At 38.7% G+C, this 15,824-nt stretch overlaps 1 protein-coding gene across 4 annotated transcripts; it reads right to left on the reverse strand.

Moving 5' to 3' along the window:
* Positions 1-4,931: 4,931 nt before the first annotated feature.
* LOC131255637 (uncharacterized) lies at positions 4,932-14,123 on the reverse strand. 4 transcript variants are annotated; one of them, XR_009176216.1, is made up of 4 exons: positions 13,498-14,123; positions 12,270-12,301; positions 11,888-12,108; positions 4,932-5,199 (listed from the first exon to the last, which is right to left on the reverse strand). XR_009176216.1 is itself a non-coding variant. In XM_058256401.1 (2 exons), the coding sequence occupies exon 1, from the start codon at positions 13,678-13,680 to the stop codon at positions 13,537-13,539; it is 144 nt and encodes a 47-aa protein (XP_058112384.1). In that variant the 5' UTR covers positions 13,681-14,091; the 3' UTR covers positions 4,932-5,199; positions 13,498-13,536. The 4 variants fall into 4 exon arrangements, 1 of the variants encoding a protein (XP_058112384.1); XR_009176215.1 differs by having other exon boundaries at positions 11,888-12,143; positions 12,268-12,301; XR_009176214.1 differs by lacking the exon at positions 12,270-12,301 and having other exon boundaries at positions 13,498-14,120.
* Positions 14,124-15,824: the final 1,701 nt, after the last annotated feature.

Below are 15,824 nucleotides of genomic sequence, written 5' to 3' on the forward strand. Positions count from 1 at the left end.
TTGTATGGTTAGGATTGTCTAGTTCCATGCAACTTTCGGCATAGATCAATTGTCCTAATCACCATACATTCACAATGTACAGTAGGGCACTTAACCTCATTGAACTTCTACACTGCATGTCCCATGATTGTTTCTCATTTACATGAGCCCCAGTTCACAAAATTACTCCAAACTACAGAACTTTCTGATTGAGCCCAAGGAGATGTCCACACCATCATAGCCAGTGCCATGGCATTTTTGGGTTTAAGTTTCTGCACTTGGGACTCCTCCGGAGCCCAGAAATTCATGTTCTAGAGCAGCCAGCTGCCTAGTACAAGCCCCCCTTGAGTGTTGTACACATGCAGATACTGGTCTGTGATCTGCTGCATTATCGGGTGTCTCTCAACTCTCGCCTACTGAATAGCTTGGATAAGACCAACAGATTAAGATATCCAAACAACACCCTCAAATGACTTGGAGAGATTATATGAAACTCAGATGCCATGTACCCTGTTGGGTGGGACCATTAACGGTTGGGTTAGGTTCGGGTTTATTGGATTGTCTGGCTACCCGAACCTGGAATTCCTTCAGGTTCAGGCTCCCATCAGGTGTTAGGACGTTGGAGCTGCTTTTGGATTAGAGATGACCTAGATAGGACATTCTATTTTCCAGATTAGGGTATTTAGGGGACAGACCGACAGTTCGTGTTGGGCGTGGATTTGGTTTGGCTCATGATGTTAGCATGAAACATATGCATGGGTCTGTTCGTGTGCATACATATGAATACATGTATGGATGTAACCAGGTACCCGTAGGTTACTGGAGACCCGACCACCCGAACTCACCCCATTTCTAAAATCTACACTATTGTGGAACCAAACCCAATCCAGTTTTATAAACGACCCCTAAAATGGACCCATACTTGCTTAAATAAGGTAAGGTATGATCAGGAATTCATTGTCAGCCCTACTGCTGGGACCCATACTGGTCTATTTCCACCCAACAATCGAGATGTAGGATGGACATCTGATCAATCTCCTACACTTTGAAACTCCACTAGTTGCCGAAGCAAACTCAAGTGTGCATCATCGCAGATCTCGTGCCTACCGTGTAATTATAAAGGCCCATTGAGGCCCAAATGTGCATGTAGCATGGCCCATTGGCAAAAGGACATGGATTGGCTGTAAACCCAAAGCACCATGGATCTAACTACGATGTTTGTGTTATATCCACTCCGTTGATCATTGATTTCACTCATTTTAGGGAGGGAGATCCAAAACTTGAGTTGGCCACACCACAGGAAACAGTGAGGATGGAAATGCCCACTGTTGAAACCTTTCTGGGCCCAACCATGATGTTTTTGTGCCATCCAATGCATTCATAAGGCCATTCCCGCCTCAAAACTACAGCCTTATCCAAAACTAAGCGGCCCACAAGAAGGTTTCAACAGTGAGCGTTTAATCCCCGCTGATTCTTATGGTGTGGTACACTTGAGTTTTGGATCCGAGCTGGTGAAACCAATGGACAGAGTGGATATAACACAAACAACATGGTGGGCCCTACATTGGCAAGGCAATATGATTCCAATGCAATGGAAGTTTTTTTTTTCCTTCTTCAGACTCGTCATCAATCTTTGACATCACTGAGAATGCAATGGAAGTAAATATTAGATCTCAAGCTAAGAAATTTACGGTTAGATGGATATAAGCTTTTTCCTGTATAGGAGATTTTTGAGACATGAGAAACGTTGGCCCCATCCTAGACAGTTGTGGCATATGATCCATACCACACTCTCGAGAGTGCAATGGCCTTTTTCAGCTGCAGAAAAGGATGTTTGGTTGCTTCTTTATTTTTTTTTATCATTTTCACAACTTTGTACTTCCGGGTTTTTACCAAAAAGAAAAAAAAAAAAAAAAAACAAGTCTTGCTTGCATTTTATGGTTGGTTGTTACATTCATCTGGAATTCTGTAGGGGTGCAACTTTAAGGGTCAACCCAAGCCCAACCTACCTCAAGCGGACCCAACTTGCAACTCAACTCAGCCCAAATTCCAACTGACCTCAGCTGACCAAACACATGATTATTCCCTACTGAATTTGCTCAACCTGAACCCAACCCGATGACCTTGACAACCCAACTGACCAGAACTCAGTTGGGTTAATCGGGTTCAGGTTGACTGGAACCCAAGTTACAGCCCTACAGCTTATCCTTTAATAATAATAAATAAATAAACCAAACAAACAAAAAACAAATCTTTTGCAGGTGTTAGTGGGAAACCCCGTGTATCAACTAAGGGCTTGTTTGGATTTGTAAAAAGTATGGGAAAGGAAATAATGTTTCTCAGGAAACCTTATTTCCAAAAAACTATGAGAGAGAATATAACAATTCTTATTTCTTTTCACAATACTTTTCAAGAAAATTTGGACTTGTTTTTTTAATTGTCTGGCGAAAGAAAATTATTCTTGAAAAAAAAATAAAAATCCTAATACTCATTGCAATATGTTAGATTAGCATATTTCGAATGTATAGAAAACTAGAAAATTAATAGCTGCACATGTAGCATACACAACGTGTCAGGCACTTGAAGTTGAATTGTGGTACATGTGGTGCATGTAAGTTGCTTGAAGTTGTTTGATAGCACATGTAGCATGAAAAACACATTGACACATTTAACATGCGGGCACTTAAAGCTAGATGGTAGCACTTGTGCACATTGGTACATATGGCATGTAGGAGCAATTCAAGATGGACAAAGGCAGATGTGTCACCCAAGCATTCGGGGGTGCACAAGGGCTCCCTTTACCCTTGCCATTGAAAAGGCAACACGCGTGTGTATTAGATGTGAGGCCGGTAGTGAAAAGCAACAATTCCTGTATATGAAATGACGATGTTGCCATTTACATGTGGGGCTCACATTTGACACGTGCACATGATATTATAATAGCATTTTCCAAAGCACATAACTTGTGATGGCAATGTCCAATCTTCATGCCATTACAAGGACTGCCAAATGCGGGTATACATAGACCAAATGGCATGTTGGCACATGTGATTTTGTAATTGCATTGTCCAAATCCCATAACTTGTAATAGCATTATCCATCTCCGTGCCATTGTAAGGATTACCAAATGCTAGGGTTACTGGGACCAAATGGCACATTGGTGCATGTGACATTATAATGGCACTCCAAATCATATAATTTGTAATGGCAATGTTCATCTTCAGGCCATTATAAGGACCACAAATGCATGAGCTAAATGGATCAAATGGTATGTTGACACATGACATTGTAATATCATTATCCAAATAACGCAACTTGTAGTGGCAATGTCAGTCTTCGTGCCATTATAAGGATTGCCAAATGCGGGGCTATAAGGACCAAATAACATGTTGGTGCATGTGACATTGTGATGGCATTGTCCAAATCATGTAACTTGTAATGACAATGTCCATCTTCGTGTAATTACAATGATTGGTAAATGCAAGGGTTATAGGGACCAAATGGCACGTTGACACATGTAACACCATAATGACAATGTCCATCTTCTAGACATTACAAGGACTGCAAAATGTGGGGGTTGCAGGGACCAATTACACTTGTGGTGCATGTGATGTTATAATGGTATTGTCCAAATCATATAATTTGTAATGGCGATGTCCATCTACATGCCATTACAAGGACTGCCAAATGCAGGGGTAATGGGGACCAAATGGCACGTTGGCGCATATGACGTTGTAATGACATTGTCTAAATCAAATGGACCACATCATGTTTGGGGCTAAATTGGCAAATGTGGCACATGTGAGACTATCAATAGTGGGTGGTGGCATATTTGGTTTTTACTCTAGAAAACTCATTTACCTTCCATCAAGGGAAAATGTCTTTCATAAGAGTGGAGGTGGAAATTTTAATTTAATGATTTTCCAATAAATATATTAAGTAGAAATTTGTGTTTCTCACAAATTCTCACAAAAAAAAAAAGAGACTCCACAAACAAAAGAAAGTTTCTTGAGAAATGGTGTTTCCCTTTTTCTTTTTCTCTCTCTTTTTTTTTTTTTTTTGGAAAGGTAGAAAAGATGTTTCCTTTCCTTTCTACGAATCAAAACAGGCCCTAAACGAAATTTAACCATTCCCTAATAAACACCAGGCCAATTCATCATAACAAATCTCATTCTCCAATAATTTCTTTGAAGATTTTCATATTTTTGACGTTTTCCTCCTGATATTATTGGGAAAATCTCGCTGAAAATAAACTACTTAAAAATATTTACTGTAAATTACGAAATAAATTTTAAAATTGAATATTAAAGTATAAGCTGCATCTTAACTTCTATTTTTCCATTAATAATGCAAAATTTCTTGATAAATTCGCAATAAATAAATAAATAAATAAAATTGCTGATATTTTGAAAATTTCTCAATAGCATCGTGATAATATCATTTAATCAAAATCCCACAATAAAATCACAAGATTTTCAAGATCTCAGATATTCGTCACAGAGGGTCAATTCCAACATTCCACAGGGAACATAAAAACTGGAGAGTAAGTTTGAGTGTTCCTGATTTCCAAGGCAGACGGTTCATGGGCAGCTAGGACCAAATCACGGTTGAGATAGAATGGGCCAGCGCAGAAAAAACAAAAAATAAAAATAAAAACAAAAAAATAAAAACAAAAACAAAAACAAAACAAAAGCTGACTCAGTGCACATTCCATTTCCTCTGCTGCCGCACACATCAACCATGATATAATGTTACACCCAAACGTTGCCCTAAAATAGCTAGAACTTGGATTAAGCAGCTGTAACCAGCAGGGGACATCAGACACATTGTCGTAGATGGGCCACCACATCAGGAATTTTGGCCAAGAAACAAACAAACAAATACACACACACGCGCGCGTGCGCACACACACACACACACATGATAAGCATTGGTCTTAAGGGCCTTCTACGTTCGGTTCTACCAGTGGAAATGCTTATATTCTCTCAAGAAGTAAATTCGAAACTGGAAACATGGTCCACCCGATACAACATTCCTACTTGTAATCATAACATGATTCTGTACTTGACCGAAAAATGAAAACAGTAAGTACAACAGTAGCACAACATTCTTAAATCATACCTACAAAACATAGCTCCAAAAGTGCACACTACATTCATAGTCCTTGCAAACTAAACTCCCATTTCTTCAATTATAATCCCCCCGCTGAATGTAAGTTTCCTGCCAAGAAAGAGAAATAATAAAATGAAAAAAATGGACACCGACAATAATAGAAAAATAGGTAGTAAGTGCCCACAAAAGTTAAATGGCATAGCCATCCATCTGTCTGTCAGTTTATGCCGAGATTTAAAGGATTATCCGAAGCCAGAATGTATCACCCGATATATACCAGTACGGCAGTACCGTTGATGAATGATACAACTGTATTGACCCGTATTGGCCAAGAACAACCTGACACAGGGTGATTCGGCCCATATCATCGGTGGTGAACTATCCAAGACTGGATACACTCGCACATAAATGACTACCACCACCATCATCATAATAGCCTTGTCGCAGTTATTTGTTTCTTGTTTCATTAATTTCTCCTAAGACCCTATCCTCTATGAGTAAACAAGCCTTTCATAACCTTCTCGCACGCTTTGAGCCCAGTCCTATTAGGTCTTCCCATCATCTTCGTTTCAAGCCTTCAACTCTCATCAAAGTCCCTCCCCCCATAGCACATGAAAAACCATCTCTATTTGCTCTCCATCATTTTATCTCCAATTAGGATTTTCTTAGGCTGATCGAGATGACCTCATTCACGATCCTACCCTTGTTATTCCTCTCAGATATCCGCCTCAGCATCCTCATCTCTGTAATGCCCGTCCTCTACTCATTCTGCTTCTGAATGGCTAATGCTGTCAATAGGTACCTGAACCCATTGGTACCCCAATGGACCCAGCCAATTTTTTACAGGTCCAGGTCCCATTTATTAGACCCGTTAAGAATTGGGTTGGATTCGAGTCTCATCTTTTGAACCTGGTAAAATATCGGGTCTAGTCAGGTTCAGCCTGGTCCATGTGATGGACCCAATTAAAGTCAAGTCGGGTCATATCTAGTCAGGTCCAGCTGGCTCTTGTCATTGTTAATAGTAAATTTATACATATTTAATATACGATGATCATTCTAGCAAAAGAAATGAGGTTTCCTAAGCCACACACATGAAAGAGAGCTGTTTACCCATGAACAGGTCAAAGTGGCACGTCTGCAATCTAATCCATCCATCAGGTGGGACCAACCAAGTAAATGCTCTTATGTGTCCCAAATCCAACTACAAACCTACATCCAAAGAGCCAACGGGTACCTGGCGGGTACCCAAACCCAGCCAGATCTGGGTCCGGGTCTTCAAGAACTAAAACCCAAACCCAGCACCCAATTAGCCCTGGTACCAGTGCTATAGGACCTAACCCAAACCAGACCCATTGACAGCCCTACTAATGGCCCAACCCACAACCCTGTGTACCATAGCCAGTCGAATAACGAATGACCTCAATTGATGACCCCAAATGACCAATTTGGAAAACAACAGTGATAGGTACCAATTGCACGTTCACTCATGTGGGAACAAATAACATATGCAAAGTACGATTATTGCTGTAGCTTTTTCAGTTAGAAAGATTGTTGTCCATGATAAAGTGGGCTTCAAAAGCTTCTAGCTTTAAAAAAAATAATTAAAAAATAAATAAATAAATAAATAAAAATCTGCGGAAAAGGTGACAATCAAACAACATTTTAGATGTGTGAGTATCTTGATTTTTAGGTTGGCTATTATTGGGCTAGGCTCCAGGGTTCTTTTTCGAGGAGTGTGAAATTGTGGAAACTCATAAATGGTACACGTGGCATATATACGCCACCAATCTCAGCCTTCAAAAGCATGCACCCCATTGTAGATAACAAGCCTAAAAGTCACTGATCAAGCAGCCACCTGATTTCTCCTGTCGAGTTCGGACCACTGGCTTCTTGTTCTTCTTTTTTTAATTCTACCACCCACTTAATGCCTAGAAATCACATTGCAAGGATACTTGAATCAGTGAAATTTTCAGTTATCCTCCACCCATGATGGGACCCAGGATTTTGATGGTTTGGATTGGTTTCCATGTATGCCATTGCCGTGCATCCCATGGGCTATGTTCCACAATTACTTTGTTGCAAATGCACACTGGCACAAAAGAATGTTGATAAGTAAATGATGCGGCTTGTAAGATAGAGCCTCCATTGCTTAGCAACTGCAAACAAATGCCACAGTTCTGATAGAACAACATCAACTGAAGAGATGACTCAGGATCAAAACGGTAGTAAATACCATCCCCACATGAAAAAGAAAAAAATAAAAATAAATAAAAAATCTTCAAAAACAAATTCGGATGTGATTGGGTGACCAAGAAACAGCGATCTGTGAGGAGCGACATGGGCTAAAAAGAAAGCCTTCAAAAGGCTATTCAAGATGTTTACAGAAACAATGCCACAAACTCTTGATGTACTCAAGTGATTCGTTCAAAGAATCAAAGAGGGTGTCAACAAAACACAAAGAATCACAAAGAACTTTGACGAGAACATCCACCAAGGAATATAGCCTCTCTAGGATGATATTGAAAGAAAACTAGGACCTAGAAAGCATTCATCTAATTTCATTTACAACCAACAGCCATTCCCAAAGTGGTGATCTAAAGCCAGAAACCAAGAGATGCTAAACCTTGAGTCCCCTTCAATGATGACCCCGTTGAACCACTGAAGCCGCCTCCTAACGCTTTCCATAACCTCAGCCCAGTCCGAATAGCAAGGCTATCAATGGGCCAGGCAAAATCAAAATTTTGAATATGGCTGGCCCGCAGGCCCAGCCCAAACAGTTCAAAATCCTGGTCAAAGCCAACCCCAGACCCAGCCCATTGAAGATTCCAACTTGGCCAGATTGGAATCCACAATCACGGCCGGGCCTGGAAACAGGATCCTAGTCGCTATGCACTCGTCCCTGACTCTGCTTCTACTCGTGATCGCATGGGATTCCCAAATAACTAAAAATACTTCAATAATTAACCAATAAGAATGGTCCTACAACAACTAAAATACTTCAACAGCATATCATTTCAGCACTGTAACAACAATAATCAACAAATTCAGCCAGTTTCCAATTTTTCAATCAGTCCCTAATTAGACATAAGCATGCTAGGGATGGTATGGGGCTACCAGCCTACCACTAACGCCCTTAGTTACAGATGACTGTATCTTGGCACTTGCGCATGAGATCCACATAGTCCATCTGTTGGGACCTATAATTAATGGACCGTAAGCTAGAGGCACACTTGTGATGGATTTTGAAGATATCCATCATATGACGGTAGCACTGAGGTCCAGTTACAACTGCCATAAACAAATTGATTTCTGTTGATGATCATGTTGGTTTTGTAGAAAGTGAGTATGTTATAAATTATAATTACTACAAGGCTTGATTTATTTTCTGCAACATAATGGTATTAAACTTGAAACTCCCGGAGGACAGTAATACAAGGAAAGGCAAGAATCAGTTACATTTTTCATGTGCTCAATAGACATGGACGTGGAAGAGAGATTCAAAGCATGTAGAGGAAGAGCAATAAACTCAATTAACAAAATAAAATACATGCTTTGTAAATTATCTTATCAGTAAACAAATAAAAGCTTGATGTTAATCCAGTAACCAACGTACAGTAAATCCATTAACCGATAAAAGAATACCAAAAAATGTGAATTTTCAAAATAAGAATCCATATAGAATAAGAAAACACAAAAGCCAACAAATGCATCAATTCAAGGAATCATCATCATCTAAGCCTTACCCCAACTAATTGAGGGCAGATACAGGTATCCTTTTCTGCCATTCCACTCTATCAAGGACCATAACTTCAGTTAGACCATAGGTGAAGTCTTTTCTTACTACTTCCACCCACATCCTTTTGGGCCTTCCCCTTGCCCTTTTAGAGCTTTCAGCTTGTACCAACTCACTCCTAACCAATGCCAGTTCTTGGTCTCCATTGCACATGACAAACAATCTAAGTCTACTTTCCGTCATCTTATTACCCATTGGTGCTACTCGTAAATTCCCTCGAATGCATTCATTTCTAATTCTTTGTGTTGCGAGTCATCCATCACAACATACTCGTTTCACCTACACCCATCCTATGAACATGTTGTTCCCTAATTGCCCCAACATTTTGTCCCATAAAGCATGGCTAGTGTTATAACCATCCTATAAAATTTCCCTTTCGGTTTGAGTGGTATACGGCAATCACATAAAACTCTAGAGGCACATCTCCATTTCTTCCACCCCGCTCTCCACTCTCATGAATGATCGACCCAAGGTATTGAAAGTGGCCCTTTTGGGCAACTTCTTGGTCAGCAATCTAGATTAATTCCTCATTCCCACTCTCATTGTTACTAAAATTGCACTCCATATACTCTGTTTTAGTCTGACTAATTTTAAATCCTTCATATTCTAAAGCGACCCTCCATGAATCTAGTCGTGTTTACGCCCTCCCTCGTCATGTCAATCAAAACTACACCATATGCAAACAACATACACCATGGATCTCTTCCTACAAATGCCTCATCAATACCTCCATAACCAATGCGAAAATAGATGGGCTCAATGCCAACCCCTGGTGCAAGCCTACTGTAACTCAGCACTCTCCATTAGTGGTCCTCATAGTTGTTATTGTTGCCTCATAAATATCCTTAATCAAGTCAATATATCCTCTTGAAGCTCCTTTCCCAACACCCACCAAATTAACTTTCTAGGAACTTTATTGTAAGCTTTCTCCATGCCAATAAAGAGTAAAGACCATGTGGAGATCCTTCCTCCTCCTGTATTTATCCATCAATTGTCCATGCAGGAAATAACTTCAATGGTAGACCTCCCTACCAGCATGAAACTAAACCGATTTTCTGATACATTCTTCCCATGCCTTAGTCTTTGCTCACTCACTCTTTCCCAAGGTTTCATATCATGGCTCATAAGTTGAATCCTATGAAAGTATCTATGGGCTCCAACATCATTTGAGTTAATGGTTCCTTCTATCCCTATGCTTTTGGAGTGATGGTCATTTAACAAGTTCTACAAAATAGCTCTTCCACCTTTCATTGATCTCATTGTTCTTGACTAGTGCTCTATGGTCATCGCTCTTGACACATCTAACATGATCTAGGTCCCTACTATTCCTCTCTCTCATTTTTATAAGTATGAAGACATCTTTCTCACCTTCTCATTTTCCCAATCTATTGTAAATATTATCATAAGCTTTTAGTTTTAGCCTCACTACTCTCTAAGCAATCTTTTTAGCATTTCTTCAATGTTCAAGATTTTCATTGTTTTTATGCCCTTGCCAAGCTTTGAAACATGAACCTTCTACCTCTAGATACTCCTAAAACATCTTTTGCCACTTTCCTTGTGCACTCAATCATCTCATTTCACATAAAATTTACTTCTTCATTGACATTCCACTTTCCTTATTACATGAATTTATTTTTGAATAATATTGTTCTCTCCTTTTAAATTCCACTACCTAGTTTTTGGACACCTATTAATTCCATTCTCTCTCTTTTCTTTTTTTTTCCAATCTCTTAATATAAACACCCATAACCATTAACTTATGTTGCACTATCAAACTCTCTCACATACTGAAAATTTTGTCTTATGAAATAAAAAGAAATCTATTTGGCTTGTAAATTATCCTCTTTTGAAAGTTATTAATTATTCATCTCTCTTTTTAAAATATGTACTTGATAGAGCTACATTGTATGCCATAGTGAAATCAACGATAGCTTCCCCCAGGCCCCATCTCATTTCTTCTCCCAAAACTATACCCTCTATGTACCCTCCCATATTCTCCACTTTCTTTTCCCACATGACCATTTAAATCTCTTTCTACAAATATCCTCTCTCCGTTTGGAATTTTTTTGCATTAATCCATCCAAATACTCCCAGAATTGTCTCTTGTTTACATCCTCTAACCTTATCTATGGCTCTTATGTACTAAGGGCCTGTTTGGGAGCGTGGATTTAAAAACCCCCTGGATTCGGAACCCCCTGGATTTGAAATCCTCTTGGTGTGTTTGGCACCCTAGATTGAGAATCAACTTTAATCTAAAAGTAGCTATTCATAGTATATTTGCAAGGGTTTGAATTTAATTACTAAATCAATTTTGATATCTCTAATTAGTGAGCTTATGTAACTTTTGACACAACGGTTGTAATAAGCCCACTAAAATATATACATTGCCAAAAAATAATGAAATTCCAAGTCTCCGATGGGCCACAAGCACAAGATCACGTCCGAGTGACTAACCAACGATTTTTAACCGTTGATTTACATGGACAATGTTTGGACGGTGTTGATCATCGTATTAAAGTAATTATAGTGATGCAATTGATAATCTAATTATTTTAGGATATCATTAGTGGGCCATGTGTCCAATAGATTAATAGTCTAGTGATACACATGTTACACATGCAACTATAGGAATGATTTTAGATGTAATCCAAGGTCTCACCTTGGATTTCAAACCCCCTGATTGAGGGGATTTGAAACCCCCGGTTACTTTATGGTGCCAAACAACCCAGGGGATTTGAAATCCCCCCAAATCCATGGTGCCAAACGACCCCTAATGGCAATCAAATCTCCTCTCCTAGCAAAAGTTCTATTAATATAATCCCATGACTTACTCTCTTAACATTTACAACTTTATCCTTTAAATTTATATCTACTATTATCCCTACCTATTTTATTATTATCTCTTATATGCCAAAGCTTATACCATCAATTTCTCTAGTTTTAGCCCATTTCTAGTTAGTCTCCTGAATGCAAGCTATGTTAATTGTCTATCTTTACTCTTACCTGTCAATGTTCTTATATTCAATGTGGCAACAAGAATCCTATACTTTTGGACTAGCTTCTTTATCACATACGTCCAAAATAGCACAGGAACCCTTGCTTACTTCTCACGGAAACCAGGGCGTTGTTGCAGTGCACCGCTTCTGGAGGACGCCCTAGCCAACCCCTGCACATTTCTCACTGCATCCAGATTCTGACGAAACACGTCGCTTACAGGAAACGCCCTAGCATGAGTTTGGATCATTGATTCAAGGATTAAACTAAATTAATAAAAAGCACAACAAAAACAAAAGAAATATTAAATAGAATAAAATACATGTTTAATAGCCAGACATAAAGGAAAATAAAATCAAGAAAAGGAATAAAAAGGAAAGAACCATAATACCTGAAAACCATCATTGAAGCCAAATATTTAAACTAAAAATGCATTAAAAAAAAATAAAAAAATAAAAAAACCCTTAGAATCCATTGTTCAAATTATCAGTATGGTACTGCATTAAAAATAAATTGAGAATTATTCACTGGGTCATATATCACAAAAATGCCTTGTCGCAAGATGGGAACGTATTGGAAAGTATTGTTTGTATCAGATTCTATTGTCCCCACTCCTCACTCGCCACATTCCAACACAAACTCACTTTGGGAACTTACCAATATAAATTCAAATGCCTAGTAATTACCAAATGAAAACCAACGAAAATATTTGTACTGCAAGATGGCAATTTATTGGAATTTGGAAAGTATCTTTTGTATCAGATTCTATATTGGTACATTCTGATACAAGCCCACACTATGCAAAGAGATATAAAAGTAAAACCCTGAAATCTAACAAAAAAAAAACCATCAAAGCCCATGTTTTATCCACCAGAAAAGAAAACAAGTAAAATTAAAAACACTGACATCTAACAAATCCATTGAAGAAACAATCTACCATTCAAATTCATCATGATTAATTCATCACAATTTTTCACCAAACCCATGTTTGTATCACTGCCAACAACAGAGAGAGAGAGAGAGAGAGAGAGAGAGAGAGAGAGAGAGAGAGAGAGAGAGAGAGAGAGAGAGAGAGAGAGAGAGAGAGAGACTAAATACACCCAATCTGATTGATTTGCATGCACACATTGACCATTTTTGGAATTGAACTAGTACACTTATGTACTACTCTAATTCCCAAAGTAGGAAAAGGGTGTATGTAAATCAACCCAGGTGGGTGCCAATACCTTATAAAGACCAAAAATCAAAATACCAACACTAAAATTACAATTAAAACACCTCTAAAATCTTTATATTATTTCAATTCCCAAAATAAAAAGTGGGTGTATACAAATCAATCAGGGGTGTGTAGATATCAATTCTGAAAAACAAAAAGTCGAAATCAAAATCAAATACCACTAAAATTCTAGAAACAAAAACCTCCACAAATCTTTTAGTTGTACCATTTAAATTCTCAAAATTGAAAATTTGTGCATGCAAACCAATCAGAGAGGGTTTATAAAAAATCAAAATACTAACACTGAAACAATAGAGCCAACCTCTACAAATCTATCTAATTCTACTATTTTAATATATATATATATATATATATATAACACTGAAAGAGATAGAAAAAATACCTCAGGATAGAAAATCAATCTATCTTTCTCTCTATCTATCTAAGAGACCTCCTTTGCATTGTGCAAGAAAGCAGCTGAGCAGAGAATTGAAAGAATGAGGGCGAAGATTCCCAGCCCAATCATTAGAGAAATCCCTGCTACCAACAAATCAATCAAGCACTGCAATGTAAAAAATCCCAACATTTTATTTCTTTAATATATACAAATACTTCTACAGAAGAGGAGAAATCAAAAGAGGGGAAGAGATTGATGGGTTTTCTCTGTTGGGTTTTGAGGAAGATGATCTGATGATATTTATCATGTTTTGAACTTGGAGATTTCGTGAATCGGCCACTGAATTTTTTTTGCTTTTTTCGAGAACGAAAGGGAAACACGGATGGATCGAGGAAGACAACAAAATCATCTCATCAGCAGTCGTTGCCTATGGAAGCGGAATGCCTGTGGCCCACCGTGATGAGCTCTGTGGGGCCCACCGTGATGTATGTGTTTTATCCACGCCGTCCATCCGTCTTGACAGCTCCGTTTAGGGCATGATCCAAAAAAAAATGATGTAGATTCAAGCCTAGCTGGACCACACCACAGAAAACAGCGGGGATTGAACGCCCACCGTTAAAATTTCTTGGGGGCCACAAAAGTTTTGGATCGAGCTTGTATTTATCTTTTCCCTTCACTCAGGTCCGTGTGATCTTATGAGCAAGTTCGATGGCAGATAAAACATCACGGTGGCCCCAAGAAGTTTTCAACGGTGGGTGTTCAATCTCTACTGTTTTCTGTAGTGTGGCCCATCTCAGCTTTTGATCTGCATCGTTTGATTATTCCCTGAAATGATCTGAAAAAACGGATTGACGGTTTGGATCAAACATGTACATTACAGTGGGCCCTACGGAACCTGGGCCACGTCGTGGCACAGGGATATTCCTGCGGCGGTTCCCCGGGCATTCCGCTTCTGTTGCCAATTACGGTTGTTTTTACGGCGACGGGAATAGCTACCAGAATCACACCCGCCTGTAGTTAGTAGTAGTAGAGTTCTACACGAGTAGGGGTAATCCAGTCAGCTCGCTAAACTCCGAAAAGCTCGACTCACCTGATCTTTAAATTGAATTTAGACCTAGTTAAGTTAATTTTAAAAGCTTGAAAAAATTTCAGACTTACCCAAGAAGATCGTCTCAACTCAACTTGAACTTCAACTTCAATCGACTCCGATCGAATCAACTAAAAGACTTGGTCATTTTGATCTTGGTATTGCTCACCAAGTATTTGATAAAATGCCTCAATTAAGTGTCGTTTTTTGAACTGCTCTCGTATCAAAGTTTTCTCAAAATTGGTATTCAAGGGAGGATTAAATTCAATAAAAAAAATTAAAAAAAAGCTTTACGGTGTAAGATCGCCATCTTATCTTGATTTTGATGTTGCTTGCCAAATGTTTAATAAAATGTTCACAAGATACTCTTATTTATTTGCATTTGAAGTATGAGAAATTAAAAATGCAATATGCGTTTAAAAAAATGCCGCACGCGCTCAAACTAGACTCGAGCAAACCTAAGTTGCTAATCGAATCGCGCGAAGCTGGCCAGTTGAGCCTAAATCGAGCTGTACCAAGCTTGACCCGGCTTGACTCATGTACAGCTCTGATACTTACTCCATCAAGTCTGCATGAGATAAGCCGTGATTGGACAATCTTAATTGCTTGATTTAATAGACGGGAGTTATTTTTGGAGATGCAATTGTTGATTTGTGATTGTTATCAGCGCTCAAAACACCCAATCCGTGAGGTCCACCTTTTGCATGCATAAAAAAAAAAATAATAATAATAATAATAAATAATTCCACTCAGTTCATCAGTTAGCGACATCTAACTCGAGATATACCATCCAAATGGTGGGAACCATGGCAGAGATCATGAGCCATGATCGGATTGACTAAACGATCCCCATTGTTAAATATGAACCGTTAATTACTTTTTCACTTGATCAACTTAATCAATTTGGTGTAAGTTTTGCTTTTATGACAATCAAGTGCAGCCCACTATTTCAATGGTTTGTTTGCACATGCACCTGACACACAAGCCCGCGCATGCCGTGGTGGGATTTCACCACCTATGGGTTTCGAACCCAAGAGGTACCCAAGACCTCAGTGTTGAAACTCCTTAGAGTCGTCTACCACGGAGGCACGGACCAGAACCCAGTCTTAAAAATAGCCTTTTAATGCAATTATCATCCTTTCACAACATTTATTTAAATAATTATTGTTGACTCAACTCGAGAGTTAAATACATATATACTAAGAAATGAGAGAATATATGATTATTATAATTTTATAATGTGATG

Source organism: Magnolia sinica, chromosome 9, assembly GCF_029962835.1.
Source record: "Magnolia sinica isolate HGM2019 chromosome 9, MsV1, whole genome shotgun sequence".
In the NCBI taxonomy this organism is placed as follows: domain Eukaryota; kingdom Viridiplantae; phylum Streptophyta; class Magnoliopsida; order Magnoliales; family Magnoliaceae; genus Magnolia; species Magnolia sinica.